The sequence below is a fragment of the Prunus avium genome, chromosome 3 (assembly GCF_965620075.1).
Source record: "Prunus avium chromosome 3, drPruAviu1.hap1.1, whole genome shotgun sequence".
Taxonomy (NCBI): domain Eukaryota; kingdom Viridiplantae; phylum Streptophyta; class Magnoliopsida; order Rosales; family Rosaceae; genus Prunus; species Prunus avium.
The window spans coordinates 27,043,513-27,067,905 of NC_142286.1; the positions used below are offsets into that span (position 1 = coordinate 27,043,513).

Below are 24,393 nucleotides of genomic sequence, written 5' to 3' on the forward strand. Positions count from 1 at the left end.
TTACGGTGACGGAAAGTCGCCGTGAAATTGGGTATGCGGCTACCCCGTTTTCCTGTCAAGAGAGAGACAGAGGGAGGCTAAGATCTGATTTTAGCCAAGCTTTTAAACAAAAAAGGTAAAATTGTATTTTTTGTTTATAATTTAGACAACCCAACGAATCTGAGCCTTCTCTTCAGGCATATCCACAACAAAATTTGATTTCTATGTATCAAACCCAAACAAAAATACTCTAAGTATCAAATCCTTATTAATAAAGATTCTTATGACTAATACCTTTTTTTTAATTTTAATACAGCGGAAATGATGAATCGCTGTTGGTTATCCAGTTTATACTTGGTATCAAGATTCATATCATGATGTCAATTATTTTAACAATAGTTGGAGTTGGAGTGATGATCATTTTTTTCATTGATTTTATACCCAAGCCGCAAAGGAAAAGAGTTATGTCAACTCACCAAGGTTAGTGTTCAAGATTCAATAAGTTAACAGTGGATGCTTAATGTCTATGTTGAGAATTACAGCCATAATTTGTATTGTTGTGATCTCAGTATTTGTTAAGAATCTTTCATTGTGGATAAACTAAAGTTTGTTTTGTAAGAATATCTTTATTAATGTTGCAGTTCTTCCTAAGGTGATCAGTTTTCCGTCTCTCTTTTAATGTTTGCTCTTAACAATGTTTATGTTTTTGTCGGTGCAACACTTGTACGTTTTTGTTCATCGCTTTACATGTGAGAAGTCTCCCAAGGGGCTTACAGAAAGCTTGCCCGCATGTACGATCCTGATAAGAACGGCAATGAAGAGGCTAATAAACCATTCACCGACATCAACAATGATATGTACTTACTTTTTAACTCCAAATTCATTTCTTTTCTCCTTGCTTCGTCATTCATTATTGATTTATTTTTCCCTTTTCTTTTTTAATACAATCATATTATAATTTGGACTAACCAAGTCAAAAAATGAGAAGAAAACTTTTAGTTCCTTTCATAAGTTTTATCATAAGTTTGCTGCATGTATATTTGTCAGTTTTAATATGTACTTCTCAATAGGATTTTGTCCAACTTCTTTTTGTTAATTAAATTTTCTCGGGATGTTAAAGTGTAATTAACTCATCTGCTACTCTTTTCCTTTTCTTTTTGAACTTATTATCCTTTTTTTACAATAGCATTCTGTCTAGAATCTAAAATCTTTGATTTCTGGGTTGCTAATCTAACAACTGGGATCTTTTGTTTTCTTTCTTTAGAAAATATTTTGGTATGGTTTTTGCTTTCGTTTTTTAAAGGTTCACATTTTACCGTAGTATGACGTGCATCATCAACATGAATAATGAAGAATATCTGTCTCTCTCTCACATTATTGGTAGGCCTCTCAGCATACAAGTAATAATTAAAGTTGATATAAAAGTATCAAAAGGTTCACATCTTGCAGTACTATCACGTGCACTGAGTATTGATGCGACTAGACATATGCATCATCAAGATGAATCTGTTTCTCTCTCACATTGTTGGTAGGCCTCAGCGATATAAGTAATCCTAAAATATCAATAATATGGACAAAATATCGAGGGTATTATCGTTTTTTCAGATCACGGATATTTCGAAACGTGTTCATACACATACATTCATTATTGATTTACTTTTCCCTTTTCTTTTTTAATACAATCATATTATAAGTTTGCTGCATGTATATTTGTTTTCTGGTTTGCTAATCTAACAACTGGGATCTTTTGTTTCTTTTCTTTAGAAAATGTTTCTGGGTTACTAGTTTTCTAACAAATAATGCAGTTTAGGGTTTCCCAAGCGACATATTGAGTTGTAGTGTAGAACTAGTACCGTATTCATTTGAAGTGAAGCAAGCTATTCTTCTCCCTCTCTCTCTCCCTCTCTCTCTCTCTCTCTCTCTTTCTCTCTCTCTCTCGGGCTCCTCAACCTCCATCATTTTCCGGTAAGTACGTTTCAGACCGTGATTGTATATATATATAGTTGAGTTGATATAATTAAGAGGGCACTCATAGTCACTCATTGATCGATCTCTGCAACGTTGTGCAGATCGGAATCTAAAACAACTTTGAAGTCCATATATGGAGCCGTTAACTAATAGGGAGATACGGACTGTAACGGAACTACCATCACAGGAAATGGAAGCGCATCATCAAACACTGGACTATGAGGAAACAGATGGTGATGCTGATAACTTGCACTTGTACCAGCAGCTGTACAGCTATGCTACTCAGGGCAACACAAATAGATTTCACGACACTATTGAAAAGAAGCTTCAGGATCCCAATGCTCGCGTTCAGTTGCTGTCTCGACGGAGCCCCTAGAATAACACGTTTGTTCACATAGCTGTGAGCTCCGGCCATGCCGAACTAGCAGCCGAGATCTTACAACAACACAAGCCCCTTTTGTTAGAGAAAAACTTTGAAGGCGATACCGCGCTCCACATTGCAGCCAAATCCAAGGATATAGATACGACAACAAATACTCTTCTTCGCGAAGCACGAGGAACAATAGACGTTGAAAATAATGGTGATATATTGACATTGCTGAGGATGAAAAATAATGAGGAAAACACTGCCCTGCACGAGGCTCTAATTCGAGGGCACCAATCAGTAGCCAAGTGTTTGATAGAGGCCGATCCTGCCGTTTCACTTTACACTAATAAGGAACAAAAGTCCCCTTTGTATCTGGCCACTGAACAAGGGCTTGTTGAGATAGTGAAGCTAATAAAAGAAAAAGCAGTTGAGAAGAACACAAAAATTCAAGGCAAGTCCCCGTTGTTTGCTGCAATTCTACGCCGCCAGAAAAAAGGTTCGTACATTGAAATAATAATTCTTTTATTTTTTATTTATAGTAAATATGACTTTTCCCCTTCAAACTAATTATGTTCTATCTACAACCTATCATTTTATTTTTCTATAAATAAAACCCAATTTTTATAAGTAAAATCCGATGACTAGGATCCAACTCATCAAGTACCTAAACCTGAGCTTAAAAAATAATTTATTGTACTTTTTCAAATTACAAAATACCCCTAATTAGTGTTTACCAATATGCACATTAATGGTGTTTCAATTTTGCATAGATTTAGGGATTTTTAAGTTAGTTTTTCCCCTCTTTTTTTCAAATCAAATATAAGTTGGTACTCTTTGGAATGTTTCCCAATTTGACTACTTGATCATTTACTGTTATAAATTTTAAATTAATATTGGTCACATAATTTTTTTATAAAAAATTCCAGAGGTTTGAAATTAAATTTTTCAAAGGGAAAGAATGTGTTTTTGCTCCCTATAGTTCTTGATCCCTCTGTTTTAGGTTCTCTAAATTACCTACATTTTCTAGGTACATTAAAATTCAACAAACTAAGGTAATTAATTCTTAGTAAACTAAAAAAGAATTATGGATAGTTAATTTACCTATACAATCTGGGTAAATTCTTATACCTACAAAATATAGGCAAATTAGTACCCCTTTTTTATATTTATAAATTGCTTGCCTATTTGTTCATAAATAATGTACCTATTTTTCATACAATAATGTGTCTATTTTTTCATAAATAATGTACCTATATTTTTCATAAAATAATGTGCTTATTTTTTTTTTTTCATAAATAATGTAACTATTTTTTTTTTTTATAGAACTAATTTCAAAAGTAACGTTTCTATTTTGTTATATAGAAATAATGTACCTATTTTCTATAAATAGTGTGCCTATTTTTTCATAAATAATGTACCTTTTTTCTTTATAAATATGTACCTATTTTTTTATATAGATAATTTACCATGGTCACAATAATTTACATAGATAAATTACCCATGGTCACAATAATTTACCATTATTTATGAAAAAAATGTACCATTGCTTTGTCAGAGATAAATTTTGATGTAAGACTAGAGGTGAATTCACAGGATAATAATGTACCATTGCTTTTAAAAAAATCCTGCGAATTCACCTCTAGTCTTACATCAATCTGTCAGGGACAAATAACCCAAATAAAAAAACACTAATTCACCATGAATTCATAAGAGTTAAAAAAACAGAAACAAAATTCTAGAAAAGAAAAAAATAGTAAAGAATCAGAGGGAGAGGCTTTAGGCCCCGTTTGAGATTGCTTTTTTTCACCAAAAACCTGCTTCACTTTAAAGTTAAGCAGTTTAAGGTATTTGGTAAAAAGAAAATATCCCAATTATTTTAAAAGCAATGGCCTTTTGACAGTAGCTTTTCAAAGCTGCTTTCTAAAGAAGCAGAGATGAACATTTAATGAATTTTTTTAATTCCCAAAATACCATCATTCATTTTTAAAAATGACACCACCTCCACTTCCACATCCAACTCCACCACTTGCACCACCACATTCACTACCTCCACAACCACATGATTAGTACATAACACTTTTAACATCATGTCTATTTTAGTCATTATTCACAGTTACAACAATTTTATATTAAAATTTACCAAACGTTTTTTACACTGCTTTTTGTACTAACAACACTTTAAAAGTATTGTTTACCAAACATGGAGCTGCTTTACTTTACAGCTAATTATTTTCAAAGCACAGTAGAAGCAACTTTTTTTTAAAGTGACAGCAATCCCAAACTGGGCCTTAATCTCATACACCAAGTGAGTTTTTTTAAAAGAGAAACGATTGTATTAAAAGGGTCGATAAGGCTCCACAACACTTGATTTTTATTATATAAAAAAAAAATTTTAAAAAAAAAAACTAGCAACCACAACCAACAAAAAAAGAGACCACCCGAAAGAATCGATAAAAAAAACAAAGGAAATGAGGAACACAGATTCATTTCTGCTGCCACCAAATCCAACAAAATGAAAAAAATGTTGTTTTATTTTAATTTTAGTTTATTGTTTTATTTGAAATGCTTTAAAAAAGTTTTTTTCTTAGGTCCTTAGAAGTCATTTTACAAAGAGATAAATTTATCTTTAAAATTTTGAAAATAAAGTGGGTGGGAAAATAGGACAGGTGGTTAGAAATAGTAGCACTCATTTGGATTGTAGGTCATTATTCCATTGCTTAAAATTAGGGGCTTAAAAAACTGTCTATTTAATGACATAATTGGTAAATAAATCAAATTACATGAATACATTTTATCCTATATGGCATCTAATCTTAAAATTGGGTTTTATTTAAAGGTTTTATTATTGGTAGGTTATGGTCTAGAGTTATTGAATTGCTAGGGCCTATATTAATGTGGCTTCTTTTTTTGTCACAACGACCAATGTGATAGATTTTGATAGATATTACAACCTCTTCATAGAAAAACATTATCATTATAATCATGTTGTTCTAATTTATATTTGATTTATTTATTGACGCCAGAAGTCCTAAAGATAATATCAAACATGGAAGCAAATATTTTGAACTCAAAAGATGAGAAAGGGAGGACTCCACTGCATTGTGCAGCATCAATTGGTTATCTAGAAGGGGTTCGCTTCTTAGGCAGACGTCTCATGGATTCTCATCGAAAGGATCATTGTGGCAACTTTCCAATCCATTATGCATCAAGCAAAGGTCATATCGACATTGTTAAAGAGCTGCTTCGACATTGTCCCGATTCAATGGAATTGAGGAACTCAAGTGACCAAAATATACTCCATGTTGCAGCAAGATGTGGCGAGGACAATCTTGTCAAATATTTTTTCAAGAAGGTTGAGTTTCAAATGTTGATAAACCAAAAAGACAACAGAGGAAATACTCCATTGCACTTGGCAAAGATGTACCATCATCATAAGGTTGTGGACCTTTTCACTTTCGATAGAAGGACCAACTTAAAGGTCTTGAATGATAGGGGCATGACATCTCTTGACATTTCAGAAAGCACTTTGGAAACTAGTGCATCAGATCATGGGGTAAGTTTGTGCTATACCTGCTTTTATCATATTACTAATGATGATGATTTTGGCTATCATACCCAAGGGACTTCCTTCTTTTATTTAGTGTGTTAGGTACAAGACAGCAATTAGTAGTCTAGAAATTCAACAAAGAACTAAAAGGAGAAACAAGTAATTGGGAAAATACTGAAACACTTGAGCCGGATATAAATAAGCTGGAATGGATTATCTAAAATAGGGATCATCATTTGGTCCGCGATCTGCGGGCCAAAGTAGGTAACCCAAGGCTTGATGGGCCAAAGTCCAGCCTGACCCGATGTTTAATTAGGCCTGCTCGGCCCCGCCCATTGCCTTATATTACCTTATTTTCATCCCCCCATTTGGATTAAATTAAAAATACTAGAAATTCAAATTCCCAACAATCAAAATTTAAAAATTCAGTTTTAGTATAAGATACAGTTTATATCAATATTGATACCTCAATAAGTCAATGTATATACTTTATAATAAAATCTCATAAGATCGTGTTTAATTATTTAAAATGTAAGAAATATAAACCGCCAAAAATATTATTGAAAACATTAGTATTTCAAAAAGTTCATTTTTCATAATTAGTCAATATTGAGGTACCAATACTGGTATAAACTATATCTTATACTAAAACTTAATTTTTCATATTTTGATTTGTTGGGAATTTCATTTTCTAGTATTTTTAATTGAATCCAAATAGGGGTACTTCCTTATTTACATTGTAAACTTAAGTAAATAGAGTAATATAAAGTAAAAAAGACAACACATTTACTTAGGGCAATGGGCGTGCCTACTTGGCCTAGCCCAACCTGGAAAGCCCGCCTAGGCTCGGTCCGATGGGCGGGCTCGGGGTGATCCCTTTGAAACCTTAACTCGACTTGAAAAATAAAAAAGCCCATCAAAGCCCGGCTCGATCCCGGCCCAGGCCAATGATGATCCCTAATTTAAAATGTACCATACATCGTGTTGTGGATCCACTAGAGGTTACGTTGCTCTTGAGCACATTATGTTATGGTGGGACCTAACAGTTTGATAAAAGTCCTCTAAGAGGCTAAGGCAGGGAACATACAAACTTATTTCATTGTACTTAACAATTTACATTATCAAAACATGAAAATTGATGACGGTCGTTTTGGTTAGAGAGTAATATTGGTGTCGATGTAGAGCTAAAGGTCAGCTCATTTGAACGACTAGTCAGCTGTGACCAAACAGATCGATCGGTGTGCCTAGAGTCTCCAACATGTTGGGTAGAGTTATTACCCGTTTTGATAACGAGGAGGGGCAGAAGTATGTAATATAGAACCCAGTGTATATGTAGTAATGATTAAAGCAGAATCAGGAGCAGGGTCTTTGGAATTGTGAGAACTGACAAAAGGGGTCTTAGGGGGGCACCTTCTACGGTGCACCAGGTGCACCCATGCACCATTTGTTGTTTATGAAGCATGTGCGGTGCACATGCCAATTAATTTGTAAAAAAATAAAAAGAAAACCTGCTATAACAGGTGGAGGTAATAGGTTTCTTCTGTGATATTTTAGCGCGCTTTTCCTCAAACTGGTTCAGAACTTCAAAACCCAAAAACCTCTCCTACATATGGCGATCTCCTCCATGTATCTCCTCCAGTGATCAGTTGATTCCTAAGGTTGAAAACATTGGGTAGCAGTTGATTTGAAGCGTTTTAAGGTTAGTATTGAGCAATCTCAGTTATCTGTTGCTAAGCCCTAACTAACATCACCTCTTTTTAAGTTCATTATGTTTATGGGTAAACATTAATCTCATCTCTTTCTTGCTAAGCCCTAACCAATCTCAAGAATTTTTAGGTTAATTTCTGTTTAGGGGTAAACCTTAATCTCACCTAAGTTTTCTACCAAATTTGAATTGAATTTGTGTGGGTGGGTAACCTTATTTAAAATTGTAAAATTTGAATGGAAGTTGCATCGTAATTTATCTTTTATACAGAGAACAAGCAGTGTAAAATTATGCACAAGAATTTCGTTGGATGAATAGAAGATGATTTATTGGAGCACGAATATACAATTGCATATGGGTCATGCAATTCATAGCTTTCTGTTTGTCAATTGGCATATGTGTTGGCATATTACTATCCAATTGAGTTTGTTTGATATGATTGGCGAGAATGCAATTTCATATATGGTTCAATAAACGTCCGTTTGATAATTGGAATATGAGCAGACATGTTATTATTTTAGTTTATTCGGTATGACTGACTAAAATGGAATTATATTGGGTTCATGCAATTTGTTTGTATGATTTGGCAATTGAATATGAGTTGACATATATTATTTGGTGAAGATTCCTCCATTGATTGGTAGCTATTTACTTAAGGTTTAAAGCACTTAGTTAGAAGTTTTGTAAGGGTAGTATTGAAGAATCTCATTTTATCTCTTCATAAACCCTAACCTTTTGTAAAATATGACTTGTGTTTTGCTAAACCCTAACCTCACCTCTTTAAGTTTATTTTTGAAAACGTAATATGAATTTCATTTTTGTGGGTGGGTAACCTTATTACAAATTGTAAAATAGTCATTACAGTCAGTAGGCTAAGAACAACCATTAAAAGTGTTTCGTGATGCGTCATAATTATATTGGATATGTAGAAGGTGATATAGTATAGCACAAAAATGCAATTGTCTAGGTGTAATGCAATTTCATTGCATCTCGTTGGCAATTGTCTAGGAGTAATGCAATTTCATGCCGCTGGTTGGCAATTGACTATGGCTAATGCAATTTCATAGCACCTCGTTGGCAATTGACATATACATGTTATTTTACGATTGTTTATTTGATAAGACTATTTTTTGTTTTGTTTAATGTGTTGTGTTCTTTGATGTTCGAACTATGGAATGGATTGAAAGATTTAAAAAATAATGGGTTGAAGTTAATTTCGTTCACATATTATTAAACATTGCATGAGAACAAGCATTGAGTTTGTTTTGGATCCCTGAGAATTACGTTGAATGGGAGATATATTGAAGCTCAAACATGCAATGCCTAAGGGTCTTGCAATTTCATATCTCCTCACAAAATATATGAGTTCAAATATTATTTTCCCATTGATATGAGTTGACATGTTATTATTTCATATAGTTTGACAATTTGCATATGAGTTGACATGTTATTATTTTCTATTGAGTTTATTTGATATATGAAATGTTTTTCTTGTTTAATGCAGGCTCATCATTAATTGGACTTATGAAATGGTGAAAAAGAACAGTGATGTGCATAGTAAAGGCAAAAATCCAAAAACAACAAAAGATGAGTCCAAGCTGATGATTCATCGCAAGACCGGTTACTTTAACTTTCTGTAAGTGTTAAACGGCTCTTGCAGTATATTAAGTACTTTTTATAGGACTAACTAAATGTGAATGTTTTAAATAGGAAAATAAAGGGTGATGAAATGAAGCAACAAAAAATAGTGGAGAAAGTGGATACAAAGGTGATAAATTGTAAACAATACATTTAAGTAGAGACGTTACAGTTCACAACTTATAATGAATTGATTGAATTTTATTATTTTCTTCCTCAGACGAAGAAGGAAATCGCAAATATGTGGCAAAAGTTGGATGCTACTCAGAAAGCAGAGTATGAATCTAAAACAGCTTCAACTAACACATCGAACAAAAGTTGTTTGAAGATAGCCACACGATGCAGTCCGAAGGATATACAGGACACTATAAATATTTTAAGCGATCAGAAAAAAGCAGCCATTGAAGAAATGGGATTTGTTTCGTTGTTGGAAATGAAGTGCGGAAAACTGTCTCGTTCAATGTGTCGTTTTTTGGTTGATAAATTTAATCATGGTGAATCATCAATCGAGCTACATGGGAAAACATTTAAGATATCTGTGGATGACTTCGTGCGCATAATGGGTGTTAAGGATGGAGGAGAGGAAGTTGACTTCACCGGATCCATGGATGACCAACACATTGTAAAGGTGCGAAATTCATTTTTGGGTGGGAAGAAGGTTTTAAAAAATAATGAGTTGAAGCAGATAATGGTGGGGACAGAAGAAGCAGACGACTTTTTCAAAGTTGGTTTTGTCATGTTTGCTCTATGCACGTTGCTATGTCCAACCACTTCCTTGTGTGTGAATCTAAAATATCTGCTTCCGTTAAGAGATAGCAAGGCAATCGCAAAGAAAAATTGGGCAAGTTATTCATTTAGATTTTTATTAGACAGTGTCAGGTCATTTAAGGAGAACAATCAAGTTTACATCGGTGGTTGCTTGTTATTCCTTCAATTGTTTTACCTTGATGCTATAGCTCATGGTAGCGTACTTGTGGATAGGTCTATGCTACCACTCACTGTGTGGGGGAAAGTAGAAACCGAAAAAATGAAGAAGTGGCTACAAAAAAGAGGGGGGTTTGAAAGTGATAAGGTAGTTGTTATGAAAACTGAATATGGAGGTCTCGGAGATGATGCCAAAACAATGACTCACTTTGCTGAAGAGTTAAGTTCAATAAGAAAGGATTTGGCAACTTTGGTGGTCACTGTTGCTCGTATAGACGAATCGCTCTCCAAGGTTATGTCTGAGTTATCATCAAAAAATGAAGAGAAAGAAAGAACATTGCACACTTCATGCCCTAATGAACGAGAAGTTAAACTTAATAAGGAAGATGATAACATGTTTGAAATGGGGCCTGATGGGGGACAAGAAGACCTTGGAAATACTAAACCTCCAAAAAGTAGGCCAAACAAAGAAGACGGAACTCCCAACGAGCAAGATGACAATGTGAAAGGATTTACAACTGTTGCTAAAACTTCGGCTCCCTTTGTTGAAGTCATCCATGACAGAAAACATCCAAAACAACCTCAGAATGAGGTATGATGAGTATTGGTTGTAGCTTGTTTGTATTTGTTTTCATAATTTCACTTGTTTGTTTACATGTTTGGATGATGACAATTATCGAGTATTTGATTTGCAGACATCATTGTACTATGGATTATGTTGTAATTTTATTTGGTTTTGTCCCTATGTAATAACAAAGTTAGGTGTCCTTATTTTATGCAAATTCTTTGTATCATTTAATATATGTTTGTTTCAGTTATATTGATTTGTAAATGCTATTTCGTAATGATTTGTGAGCACTAGGATAAAATGGGTCAGAACGACGTAAAAAGTTTGTTCTTAGAGAATTGTAGTTCAACTTCAACAAGGGATCCGATAGTGACTCGTGCAAGAGCGATTAGAAAGCCGGGTCCCCACATGAGAACTCCTTATGAAGACATCAATGTGTTGAAAGCTAAAGCAAATGCAAAAACCCAACATGTAATTGCTCACGAGCGGATTATGAAGAGATTAAATGTCGGTCCATTCCGGATGAGCAACGATATCTCTGAAGATGATAGAGATCTACTAAGTTTTGCATTTTGTTGCAATCCATTGGATCCAAATGTTTGGAGGTATACCCTGAACCAAATTTGTGAAATTAATTTTTATGTGTTATGATAATGACATAACAACAATTGATTAGAAGTTGTATTTTTTCTGTTTAACAGTGAACTACTCGTTAGCACTGGTGATGTAGCTATAAATCGTCACCATTTTGGAAGCCTTGCCCCTGGGTTGCCTCTCTTCGATGATGTAAGGACTACGAATCGAATATATATTTAACTACTCATTAGTACATGTTTAGAATGTTGGTACTAGGATGCTAACAATCGTGTCTTATCTTGTAATAGGTAATCAATGTAATGGCAGAATATTTATATGATACCACCTCTACAAAGTGGTTCCTACCTACGTATTTTTGGTCGGTAAGTAAATGGATAAGATTAATGAATGATATTTTTTGTGCTGCTAGTGATGTGTTATATCTCATAAAATACAGGACGGCGCCAAGCTTGTACGTCCCAGTGATCGTACAACATCATGTGGTAGGACACAAAAGATTTGTCGTCTCGCAAGATTTAATGGGCGACTAAAGGATTGCATGCAGGTGGGTTTCGTATGCAAGCTCCAATAATATCAATTATCGGTGATAATGAACATACCACTTTTTTGCAGATATATATTCCGATGCACGACGAAGTCATTGGTCACTGGTATCTTTTGATTTGTGACATTTTCCACAAGAAAGCTGAAATTTGGGACAGTTTACCTGATGTGCGTCACAATAAGAAACGCGAGAACGATTGCCATATTACTGTAAGTGGAGAAGCTTTTGTTCAATGTCATTATACGTATTTCTTTTGCTAAATGTTACTAATGTTGACTATGTTCTTGTGTATGCAACAGTTGTTGTACCTAGACTCTGTTTTTCATGAGGACATATTATCGGTATTTGGGACGGGGTGGACGTTCTCCTCCTTTTCTGTTGTGTCCCCATTGGATGCCAATCCCATCCAACCTAATGGTGTGGATTGTGGCATTTTTGTCATAAGACACATGCAATATTATCGTCAATTGTGGCATGACCGGGTATGCATTGCACATGTGCTATTTTTTTGGTAAAACTGATTAATACGTAATGAAACGCTAAATGTTTTTTTTTTTGTTGCAGTACGACTCTAATGTACAACGAATGCGACTTGCTATTGAGTTGCTCCGAAATGAAAAAAATCAATTGCGTGATGTGATAATACGTGAAACATTGAAAGTGATGGAAAATGCATCTGATTTTATGGCGAAGGGGAACAAGCTTGGTAATGTTGAGGCTAAGGACAAGGATGTGGCGGATATCACCATTACAAGAAAGAGGGTTTATAATCGGAAACAAAAACAATCAGCGGTGACTATACCAGAAATACGTACAGGTCGCGGTCAGCCTAGACCTCGGCGCCGCTAACAAGGTTGGGTAATGGGACTCTAATGACTGACCAGTATATATTTTTGTGACCTTAGATCTAATGCTGTGATGGTACTGGTTTTGGTGCATGCCCTATATATTTGGAAGGAGGGTCGCCATGGTATAATTTGACAACTTTTTTGTTTTTTGTAAAGTGATTGTCAAAGGATTCTGACCGTGGTTAGGTAGGCAACATTTTTTTGTACATCTAGGTCGAATGTCCTATTTGGTGTTAGTTTTTGGTTTCCATATTATAGATTATGACTAGCACAGGGTGTCAAAATGCAATTTGGTGAAGTTAATATGTTAACTTTGTTGGGTAACCATATGTACGAACAATTGATGAAGTTAATATGTTAACTTTATTTTGTGCTGCTAGCCTTGGTTCTGTTTCTATTGCAAGTTATGACGGTCATTCCAATGTTTTAGTGTTCAGCGGATTGACCATATTGGGTGACAATAATTGCCAAATCAGGGAACTGTAATTTATTGTTTCTGGATTCCAATTGCATTACAATGTCCAATTACTGCCTCTTGTTTGTCAATTGACAAACAGTATCTATGTATTTGTAATTCAAATGTGCGAAATCCTATGCCTGTTTGGTAATTGGTAAACTACAGTGTGCAATGCCTGCCTCATGCTTGATCTTTCTCCCTTTCCATGATTGAAGTACCTAAAAGAAAAAACAATGACTTTTAGTTCAAATCATACTAAAACGTCAATATAATACTGTTGTTACTTTATATTTAAAAATGAACAAAATAAATGAACACATTGCATTATGTAAAACCCCAAGTATTTGTGATTCACAAATGTAAGGATATCGTTTACTAATTTGTGGAATGCCTATGTCCATAATAGTGTACTGTTCGTGCTTATTGTTGCAACTATTTGTTCTTACAAGGACAAGGACCCAATTTACTCCTCCAAGGTTCATTCTCACCTTCACATTGTGTTGGGGGTCATTTCCCTTGTAAATTACAGTATTACGATATTAAGTATGACTTTTACAATGTAATGGAATGAGTATGTCCATTTTAGTATAATAAGGATGATTCTTGTTCAATCTCCTGGAACATAACTATCCTAAATAGAGTAATACGAGACCTTCATATTGTAAACATTCATGTTTACAATACTAATGACCCAATTTACCTTCCGAATGTTCCCCTTTACCCTAATGTTGTACTACAAGTCTTTATATTTGTAAAGTACGATATTACAAGATTAATGATGCATTTTACAATCATATGGAACATACCTGTCCAAAACGGAGTAAAACAAGACCTTAATATAGTAAATGTTTGTGTTAACACGTATAAGGACCCAATTTACTTTCTCAATGTCCCTAGTTACCTTAATATTGTAATAAGTCACATTGTAATAAGTCATATTGTAATAAGTCTCAATGTAAGGTAGTCATGAGCTTTATTTATATTTATATTTTTTTATCAAATTTAAAGCCACATTGTAATAAGTTTATGACCTACCATAAATCGACTACCGTAGTAAATCTATACAAACAATACAAATTGATATTTAAAGAATTTTGTGCGAAAATATTTGTTTCAACCTAATTAATAGATTCAAATTATTCAAAGTTAAACGTGCAAGTGCACATTGTGAACAATAGCGCACATATTGAAAAATAGTAAAGGGTGCAAGTAAGGGATCTTGCCCACAAAGATTGGTTGTTAACTATGTCAAATTTGTAGTTTAACAAACACTAAGAATGACTATATCTGACAAACTCAATTATGAATGTTTGATGGTGAAACATTCTGAATTGGACAATGAAACTGACAAACAGACAATGTGTAATTGCCATTTCGTGTTGCAAAATCATATTGACGTTCAGGCAATTTCCAAAGAACTCTGCCATATCATTTTTCCCATTTTCCATGTAGCTTCATAATTAAGCACCTAACCTAAATATGAAAAACAATGGAATTTATTGCATCTAACAACATTAATGTATCAAAACTCCTAGATGTAACATTAACATAGATACAAAATAACACTAATAATATATGTCATGCCAAAAGTTGGGGAAATACATGAACAATATGGTTCTAATGAATATTTCGTACATAAAAGCTAAACCATATATATAGTGGAAGTACTACAATCCATGTCATTTTATTGGGGTGAACGGAACCCAAAATCTATTACGATCTCTAGGTGGTGAGGCTTGTGTGTCAAATTGTGATTCCAATACACTATACTCGGGTGTCTCAAAGGTGAAATCATTTGAGTTGTAATGAGTGGAGCCACTAGACACTTCGCCATATGAGAAGCCCGAGTTAGGGGTTGTATAAGAAGAGGACAACGTCTTAGTCCCATGAACAGCACTCGAGGAGGAAAAAAATGTTTTGTTTCCAACAGTTGTGTCATCTTGTGGTCCAAAACTAGAAAGAAAATCGCTCCTGTCACTTGTATAACCCCTTTTCCGCTTACCTCTCTCACCAACAATGCTATTTGGACAGTTTCTTTTGTTGTGACCAGTAACCTTGCACTCTCCGCATTGGGGGGCCTTTTTGCCTTTGCTTCCCGTTGTTTGCTTTCCTTTTGTCTTAGCAACTATGGGGTCTCTTACAACATTATTATGGCATCCTAGATTAAGACTAGTTTGCTCATGTTGCTCCTTCCATCTCTCAACCAAAGTATTTAATCTCCCAAATTCAGCCTTTAGCCTCTTGTAAGCGACTTCTGTCTGCGACCCATAAAAACAAAGCTTGTTAAAATCAGAGCTTAATGACCCAAACCTAGCCATTTGAATAGTTTCGTTGGGAACATCATCCGACTTGACTACAAATTCACTCCCACGTCTTGCATCCTTTGTCCATCTCTTCATTATTACGGACGGATGTATTTGATCCATATGATCACATTTCATGACTCCAAACATATGACAACATGGAATTCCACTGGATTCAAATAATTTGCACGAACACTGCAGATGTTGCTCTTTCTTGTAGTACACTACAGTCCATTTCTCATCGGGTCTTCCAAATTTGGAAAATGTGTAAACACGAGGATCTTCATTGTTTCTTACGGGTTGCACGAGAATTAATTTAGCCTCCTTGTTTATCTCATTTCTTATCAACTTGTAAATATCGTGAGTGAAAATAGAAGCTGCATGTTCCTCTAGTGATCGGAGGTGCGTACGAAGGAGTGGGTGTGAATTGTTGGAATCAAAGTCATCCTTCACATTCTCATTTCTCAACCTCAATAACGATCTTTCAATCCGTGGCATACACTCCACTAACTTCATGCCTCTACCAATTCCATCCTTCAAGTTCTTATGCATACCCTCGACACGTTGTGTTGTGGTATTCCCACCAAAAAAATGCCCTGAGCAGTACGCTTCAGCCCATCGTTTCCGTTTACGGTACATCATCTCGATCCAATCGCCTTTTAGATCATATGTATCTATCATTTGCTGCCAATGTTGTTCGAACGCCACTGATGTCAAACCACCATGCACACAATAGCTAAACTCCCTTACAATTTCTGGGTTATTCACATTGGTGTTCACATTCCTCATGATGTGCCATGTACATAAACGATGATATGCATCGGGAAAAATTTCATCAATCGCTACACGCATTGCCTCATCCCCGTCCGTGACAATAGATACAGGCTTCTTGTCCTTCATAGAAGTCAAAAAAGTTCTGAGTACCCAACGATATGTATCAGCAGTCTCATCAACAAGAAATGCACAACCAAAAACTATAGTCGCGTTATGGTTGTTTACACCAACAAACACCACTAAAGGCTTGTCATATACGTTGGTTTTGTACGTGCTATCAAATATCACCACATCCCCAAAGCAACAATAATCGTGTAGAGATTGAGAGTCTCTCCAAAACAAATTTGCCAATCTATTCTCCTCATCTACACTAAACATGCAAAAAAATTCCGGATCCGCTATTGCCTTGGCATTCATGTAGCTTATTGCTGCTTCTGCATCACCATCCAATACTACTTGTCGACGCTCGAAATCGATCCTGTTATATAGATCCTTACTGGTGAACCCCACTTTCATGTATCCACCTGCTTGGTCAACCATATAGTCGTATGTCCGATTGGTTTTAATAGAGGCTTTTCTCATAGACATAGATTGTGCTATGTTAGATTCCGTAACACACCGGTGCGAACGAAGAAAAGGCACCTCACGAGAGTTAGCAAGTCGGTGGCTGTGCTCCGTTACAAATTTAGTCACAATATAAGCATCCCGTTTAGGACAATACTTCACAGCAAATGTAGCATGACAATTCTCTCTAGTCTCTTTCCTTGGTGTACGAACCATATTATCTCTATTCGTCCATTTCTTTGATCTACTCCCTTCTTTTGAGCACACCCATTGTCTTCCCATCACAACCCCACCCTCGCTACGTCTCAATCGACTTCTTCTTATGCTAAAACCAATTGCAAGAGCATAGTTGCAGTAAAATCTTTCTGCTTCCTCAAATTTTGCAAACTCTCTCTCCGCTAAATCAGCAATGCTCATATTTTGGAAGTTCAACCCATCATACTCAAACTGTCCGCTTTTCTCAGTAATTTCTTCTGTTCTACTGTCCAAAATCTGTAAAGATGGGGCATTTTCAGTTTCTTCAAGTGACTCAGCCTCTGCAAAATAACCTTCACTGTTAGGTACAGAGTTTTGGCCCTGAATTCCATTCGTTTTACTTGCTTCTGCATCCATTTCCTGAAAATAGGCAACATGTCTTCCATGGAATATTTAATATGAACATAAATGGATACACATCAATTGCATTTAGTAGAAATATAAACATACAATTAAATTATGAAGGATTAGTCCTTACTGAGAGATTCTACATTTCATACTTGTGCACATATAATGGCAATTGCGCGACAAGAATGCAAAGAGACTATTCTGTTTGTCAGTTGCAAGACTATAATGCAATTAGACGTAACTGGTTGTCAATTGCAAGACTATAATGCAATTAGACGTAACTGTTTGTCAATTGCATTCACAAATCACATATGTTCTCAAAATGCAAGAGGCTACCAATAACATGGAAATATGGATACAATCATTGCAAAATAGGACTAACCAATTGGTAATTGGATTCAAAATGATATATTGAAGTACCTCTTACATTTCCATTACCAAAATGCAAGGCTACAAATATCATCCCATTTGCATTACAATTAATAAATTCTATCTAATGTTTTTTGAATGAGTCACAAACTTTTCAACATCAACAATATGCCCAACATTAAAGAAGAGAAAGATATTGACATTGATCATATTGTGTTTCTTGTCTGTGAAATAACTCAAATTACAATGGTTTTCTTTTTAGCAAATCAAAAACCCATTTACTTCTGCTTTGTTGCTTCCTGGGCTGCATTAATTTCTGCTTAGTTTTTCTGGTTTTCTTTTCATAACATAATTACTTGATTTCATAGAGGGAAAATCACCCATAGAAATAGCTGGTTTTCTTTGAGCAGATCAATATAGCAAAATGTTATATTGCTGGTCTTTGGGAACTCAAGTGTGGACAAGGATAATAAAAATCATGTGGTAAATTTTCATTTTCATTTTTTATTTTTGTTAAACAAGAGAGATACCATCAAGAATTCAACATTTTAATATATGCTTATAATACAAAGATTTTTTTTTTTTTGGGGGTTCTTTTTTCGGGATTGAAAAGTTTGGTGTCCTCTTTGTGCATGCTTAAACTAATAAACTTAATCACTCAATGAGTTGTTGGGTTTGATTATTGAGAAAATGATAGAAAGCTGTAGGGAAAGCACAGAATCTTGCAACAGCCAATCCAACCGACCCCATTTCCATTCATATGGAAAATGCAAGCTGAGAAAAAGCTGGGAACTCAAGTATGGACAAGGATAATAAAGCTATTAATTTTACCTTTGCAATGGCCACTTAAATTCGTTTCAGCAACAGCAACTCGTTTCCACCGATTTTTTGTGAACCACGCAAAATGCCCAGCCACCGAGATTTAAGATCTTCTCAATTCATCTCCAGAATCAAGCGATTCAGATGTAGGGGAAGAGAGGGAGAGATGAAAGAGAGAGCGCCGTTCTTGGAGAAGCCTCAGCAGCAGTTCACGATCTTCCCTTCTCCCTTTCTTTTTCTGTTTTTCTTTTCTTGTTTTCTTTCTCTTTTTCTGTTTAATTTTTATTTTATTCACTTTTACCTGCACCAACCCTTTTAACAGGTTACCAGCAGTCAATGGTGTGGATTTAACCCTCATCTCCACTTACTCATCCAATGGCTGATATTTTGGGCGCATGGATACACCACGCCCATTGTAGAATTTTCCGTCTTAGGGGTATTAGATACGTGTAAAGTTGTGCCCCCAATCTCGTGTCAGACATCGCAATAGAATTTGGTGATACGGGTTGGAGTTAACTTTTGCCAAACAAAGTTAATTTTAGTGTCATACATTATTTAATTACTAATGTTTTCTTATTATTTATTAATTAATAATATTGTCGGACCACGTGGCACCATATGATTGGGTCTACGTGGCATATCTATTTTCACGTAAGTAGTTAACGGTAAAAGTGACTTGATAAACTAAAATCCTAAACCCTGAACTTTAAATAAATAAAAAAGAACATCCCTCATCTTCTTTCCCAAACCCTAGCACCCCACCATCTCCTCACTGCCACCTAACCCCACCCTACCCTCTCATGGCCGTCACCCTCCTCCACCCACACCCTCTCGGCCCCGCCGCCAACCCCTTCCTCTTTCTCTCTCTTCCCCCTCTCTCTCTCTCTTTCCTCTCTCTCTTTTCCCCTCTCTCTCTCTCTCTCTCTCTCTCTCTCTCTCTCTTTCTCTCTCTCTCTCTCTTTCCTCTCTCTCTTTTCCCCTCTCTCTCTCTCTCTCTCTCTCTCTCTTTCTCTCTCTCTCTCTCTTCGAAACACGGGTCGGGTTTTGTCGCCGTTGAATTCGACATCCTTATGGACGTCAAGTTCAAACTCCAACTTCATTTCCAACCCCCAATCTCCCACCATCCACATGTCCTACGCTCTCTCATGCCTTTTCCTCTGCTATCTCCTCACCTTTCCACCACACTCCTCGTCTTGCCTCTCGTTCAAGCTCTCTCTTCCCTCGACGACGATGACCCCATCGTGCAACAAGTCATGCATCTCATTTCAACGGGAACCACATCAGGTTGGATTTGAACTCCATGACGATCTGACTGGCCCATCCTCGCCAGAATCCCTTTTCTCCATCTCGCTTTCTCCTTCTATGCCTCCAAATTCGCTGACCCAATCAACACCACCAACACCCCAAAATGGTGGTGGATGGTGGCCGGAGATGGTGGTCAATGGGTGGCAACGGAGGATGGTAACGATGACTGGTGTTGGCAGTGGAAGAGGGTGTTGGCGGGTGGCGGCTAGTGTAAGCGGTGGGTGGGGGTTTATAATGGTGCCAAAAGAAAAAAGGAAAGGGACAAAAACGTAAATGTTAGTCATTCCTATCGCACATGGGCTTACTCATTGACCTTTAACAAAACAAAATTTAAAACTCATTCACCTAGCCCAAAACAAAAATAGGCCATTTACCATATACTAATTATTATTTTTTTTTTTAAATCACTATACACTAATTTTTCTTATAATTAATACACTTGAGACTCCAAATTCGAGACAACTACAATTTTAATTTTATTCACCATTATTGTTATTTTTGAGTTGGGATTAATTTTTGATGCTACACGCGATCATTGGTGAATCCACAAAGGCACAAGGAGACTTGCCGAAAACTTCCTTGGAGATGCTGGAATTTGCCCCTCTACTAGTGACCATAAATTGTTCGACTAAATGCCTCAAAGAGGTTGTTTTGTTTGCTGCTGTGTGAGACCCTAAATATTTACCTTAGATTGTTGGAGTCAATCTCACGAGCATGTAGGAGAAAACAGTTCATCAATCGGAGCTCCAGAACCAAAGTTATGAATTTTAGAAGTTTTTTAAGAATTGATGTTGCAGAGGAAGTTCGACGAAGAAGAAAGACTCGGCTTCAATTTTGATTCCTTTTTTAAATAGTCCAATAGTAACCGCCACATGTCAATTTCTTTTTGGACTAACTAAAAAAATTCATTAAAAACTCATGTGCACCGAAAAATTCACCGAAAGTTACCCCGAACTTGTAATCCCGTATACTTTTATCTCGTGACCTCCAAACCACATGTGCTAGCTTTTGGTTAGATTAATTGGTATTAATTTTGGTTAGATTAATTAGTATTGACTTTCGTTAGATTAATTATGTAATTGACATGGATTTTGTTCATATATATTTGATATGAATTTTGGTAAACTAATTGTGTCCATATGACATAGATTTTGTTCATATTAATTGATATACCATATTGACTATAATCAATTAGTAATATGTTGGCGAGTCTTTACTTAGTTAGGATTTTTGGTTCCTTATTTCATTAGAATTTTGGTTACTTACCAATTATTATTTAGTCCTATTGTAATAGAGATTTATTTCCTATTGTAATTTAGGTATATTTCCTATTTTATTTAGGGTTAACACATCTTTGTACTTGTATAAATACCTCCATATTGGAGAAGAATAATAATATGAGCGTATCTGAGCATAACTAAATATTTACCCTACTTTGTTTCACATGGCATTAGAGCCAACTTTTCTGGTGACCTGTGTGTTGTGCTCACTCGTGTTCTAGCCTCATATTTTTTTTTCCTATCGGTGCCTTGTGTGCCCTCCTGGGTTTGTGTGTTGTGTCATTGTGTTCGTGTCATTCCTGTCTTCGTGCATCTACCGTATTTGTGTATTTGCTGTTCTCCGCTGTGTTCCCCTGTGATAACCTCTGCCAAATTGAGAGTCGTTGGCACTCCTCATTCCTAACCCATCATAGGTCTTCGTCTTGTATTGTCACCATCTTTTGTTCATCCTCTCATATGTGTTTTCACCGCACCTAGCCTTCACATGCTTCTTTGCTATTGTTCCAAATTTTTTATTTTTTCATCTTTGTATGCCAGATGGTCTTTCTTGATGTCTTAGCTTCTCTATTTTTGAAACTTCATAACAAGTCTCTTTACCCCGTGAGCATCATCACCGCTCACCGAGCCGTTGCTTTCCTCCATGAGCCTCGTCACTGCTCACCGAGCCGTTGCTTTCCTCCGCGAGCCTCGTCAACGCTCGTCGAGCCATATCTGCCGTGATTTCTTCCTTTGTGTTACAGACTTGGTATCACATCCCAAGTCAAGCTTCCAATTAAGTTTCCAAGCCCGTCTGGCATCTGCAATCCCATACCATACCAGCCTAAAACCAATTCATTCAAAGTTATCCCGACCAATCCACACATTGTTCTCTTTGCACAGCTACTTACTCTCTTTGTGTTGCCGGCATTGTCCCGGCTTCTTATCTTGCCCATATCCCACATGCACTCTGTCTTCCACTTGTTTCACTTTTTATATTCAATATTCTATGTTCTCTCTCTGCCCGCCAACACCCTTTGTGATTAGCTCTATCTCTTGAGCTCTCTCTGTCTTTTCTTCTCTTGCCCACATGCTGGATGTCTTGCCTCTTTTTTTTTATCCTTTATTTTATTGACTTTTTTTGCACCATATGTCTCTTCCTTTATCAACACCTCTCGCATTTGTCAACATCACCTACCCTATCTATACAAATTCATCCACCTCCCTACTTCCTTCCCCTCTTGCATTTGTTTCTGCCACGAGACTGGCATGTTTGAGTCTCTTTACTATTATTCAATTTCTCTTCTTCCAAATCTCGACCCTTTACCAGTGTTGGATTTGAGGGGGAGTGTTGCAACTTTATTTGGGTGTTACTTTCTCCAAATCTCGACTCTCATACATCGTCAAATTTGAGGGGGAGTGACACCACTGCTTATCTATTCCGCTGCGATTTAACCACCTATCTGCCATGGCTGATTCTGCTACATCTCAGTGTTAGTTAGTGCATGTTTCTCAAGTACCATTGATCATATGGCTCCATCGACCCCTTCTCTTCAGGGGGAGAGGGGGAGTGAAGAAAAGTTGTCTTTGCTGTTTCTGGTGCCAATGCCTTGTATTGCTGTTGATGATGCCTGTTATGTCTCTGCCTTGTTACTCTTGTTAGTGTCAGTATTGTTGCTCCTGCCTGTTATGGTGCCAGTATTGTTGCTCATGCCTTTGCTGGTGTGTTTTCGATGTGGTCATGCTCATTGACCTTGCCTTTGCTCTTGACTTTCTTTGCCTTGCCTTACCCTATTTGTTAGGGTTTGGCTTTGCCTTGCCATGCGTTGCCTTACCCTATTTTTAGGGTTTTGTTGCCCTATCTGGGCTTTCTTTGCCATGCCTTGCCACCTTGCCTTTGCTTGGCCTTTATTTGCCTTACCTTGCCTTACCCTATTTTTAGGGTTTGGTTGCCTTTGCTTTTGTCGTGTTCACAGGGCTTCTGTGTTCTGCCTTATCTACTGCTGTGCTCACAGGATTTCTGTGTTTTGCTATGTGCCCTATTTTTTAGGGTTTGCTCTTGTGTTTCCACTGCGAACTTTGCTTTAGTTTGTCACTTGTTTCACTCGTGGTTGACGAAAAGACCTTCTCTACAATTGGTGCTTCTCAAGTATGGTGTTCTGTGACTCGCTTGTCAAGTTGGGCGTGCGAAATATCTTTGCCCAACTTGAGGGGGACTGTTGGCGAGTCCTTACTTAGTTAGGATTTTTGGTTCCTTATTTCATTAGAATTTTGGTTATTTACCAATTATTATTTAGTCCTATTTTAATAGAGATTTATTTCCTATTGTAATTTAGATATATTTCCTATTTTATTTAGGGTTAACACATCTTTGTACTTATATAAATACCTCCATATTGGAGAAGAATAATAATATGAGCGTATCTGAGCATAACTAAATATTTACCCTACTTTGTTTCACATAATAGACGTAAAACTATTATTTGTTTTAATTTTGAATGACATTAATATTGTTTAAATTCTAAGGGCATTTGCTTGTCTAAATTATTTTTTTGAATTTTTAGTGTTTTAAATATTGCACCACCCCTGAAAAATTCATGGATCCACCACTGCACGCGATTCTTATTCCTTGGTTTCAAGCAACAAAGTTTTCAAAATATTAATGGTACCACTTGTGCAGATGATACCTGCTGTAAAAGAAGAAGAAAATGGCGTGATCCAGTTATATTCCTCAGAACAAAATCCAAGAGACTCGAGCAGCCAACCTGAACTTGATCAAATTTTGGTTGAGCCAGGCCCAGGTATGGAAACAAAAAGAACTACTGCCGCTGCTGGTCAGATTCAGAACAAAGCAGTAGCGATAGCTTGGTGTCTGATAAATAGACTGGTAAATTGCTTGGAATACCCAAGAACTTGGTTGGAAGAGACACGTGGTGGCAACCATGATATCAACTACAACATTCGAAGCTGCAGTTAACCCACCCGGTGGTGTTTGGCAAGACAATAATACAAATAGTAGCGCTGGAACTTCAGTGGCAGGCAGCGGCTTCCCAAAAGACTTCCTCAGGTTCGTAACATTCAATACCGTCTCGTATATTGCTTCTCTCAGTGTCACCCTTTTGCTTGTTGGCGGATTTCCCCTCCGGAATCGCGTAATTATGTGGCTTTTATCAATGGCCATGTGTCTCACTCTCACTTCTATGGCACTCACCTATATACATGCTCTCATCATAGTGTTCCCTAATACTGAAATTTTCA

The 24,393-nt window shown here is 36.4% G+C and overlaps 2 protein-coding genes and 1 pseudogene across 4 annotated transcripts; 2 read left to right on the forward strand and 1 right to left on the reverse strand.

Annotated features, from left to right (window-relative positions):
* The first annotated feature begins 1,199 nt into the window (after positions 1–1,199).
* On the forward strand, positions 1,200–24,264 carry LOC110757860 (protein ACCELERATED CELL DEATH 6-like; annotated as a pseudogene). Its single transcript, XR_015834473.1, has 4 exons — positions 1,200–1,944; positions 2,049–2,810; positions 5,338–5,867; positions 23,816–24,264. The product of XR_015834473.1 is annotated as a protein ACCELERATED CELL DEATH 6-like (transcript).
* LOC148295841 (uncharacterized) lies at positions 7,272–13,064 on the forward strand. Of its 2 annotated transcripts, XM_088250277.1 has the most exons (11): positions 7,272–7,560; positions 9,071–9,202; positions 9,277–9,334; positions 9,425–10,720; positions 10,991–11,301; positions 11,398–11,482; positions 11,581–11,655; positions 11,730–11,837; positions 11,906–12,046; positions 12,137–12,319; positions 12,402–13,064. In XM_088250277.1, the coding sequence occupies exons 2-11, from the start codon at positions 9,096–9,098 to the stop codon at positions 12,684–12,686; spliced, it is 2,649 nt and encodes an 882-aa protein (XP_088106403.1). In that variant the 5' UTR covers positions 7,272–7,560; positions 9,071–9,095; the 3' UTR covers positions 12,687–13,064. The 2 variants fall into 2 exon arrangements, with proteins under 2 accessions (XP_088106403.1, XP_088106404.1); XM_088250278.1 differs by lacking the exons at positions 7,272–7,560; positions 9,277–9,334 and having other exon boundaries at positions 9,069–9,202.
* On the reverse strand, positions 14,822–18,987 carry LOC148295842 (protein FAR1-RELATED SEQUENCE 5-like). The gene is made up of 2 exons (XM_088250096.1): positions 18,587–18,987; positions 14,822–17,417 (listed from the first exon to the last, which is right to left on the reverse strand). The coding sequence occupies exon 2, from the start codon at positions 17,393–17,395 to the stop codon at positions 14,822–14,824; it is 2,574 nt and encodes an 857-aa protein (XP_088106222.1). The 5' UTR covers positions 17,396–17,417; positions 18,587–18,987.
* Positions 24,265–24,393: the final 129 nt, after the last annotated feature.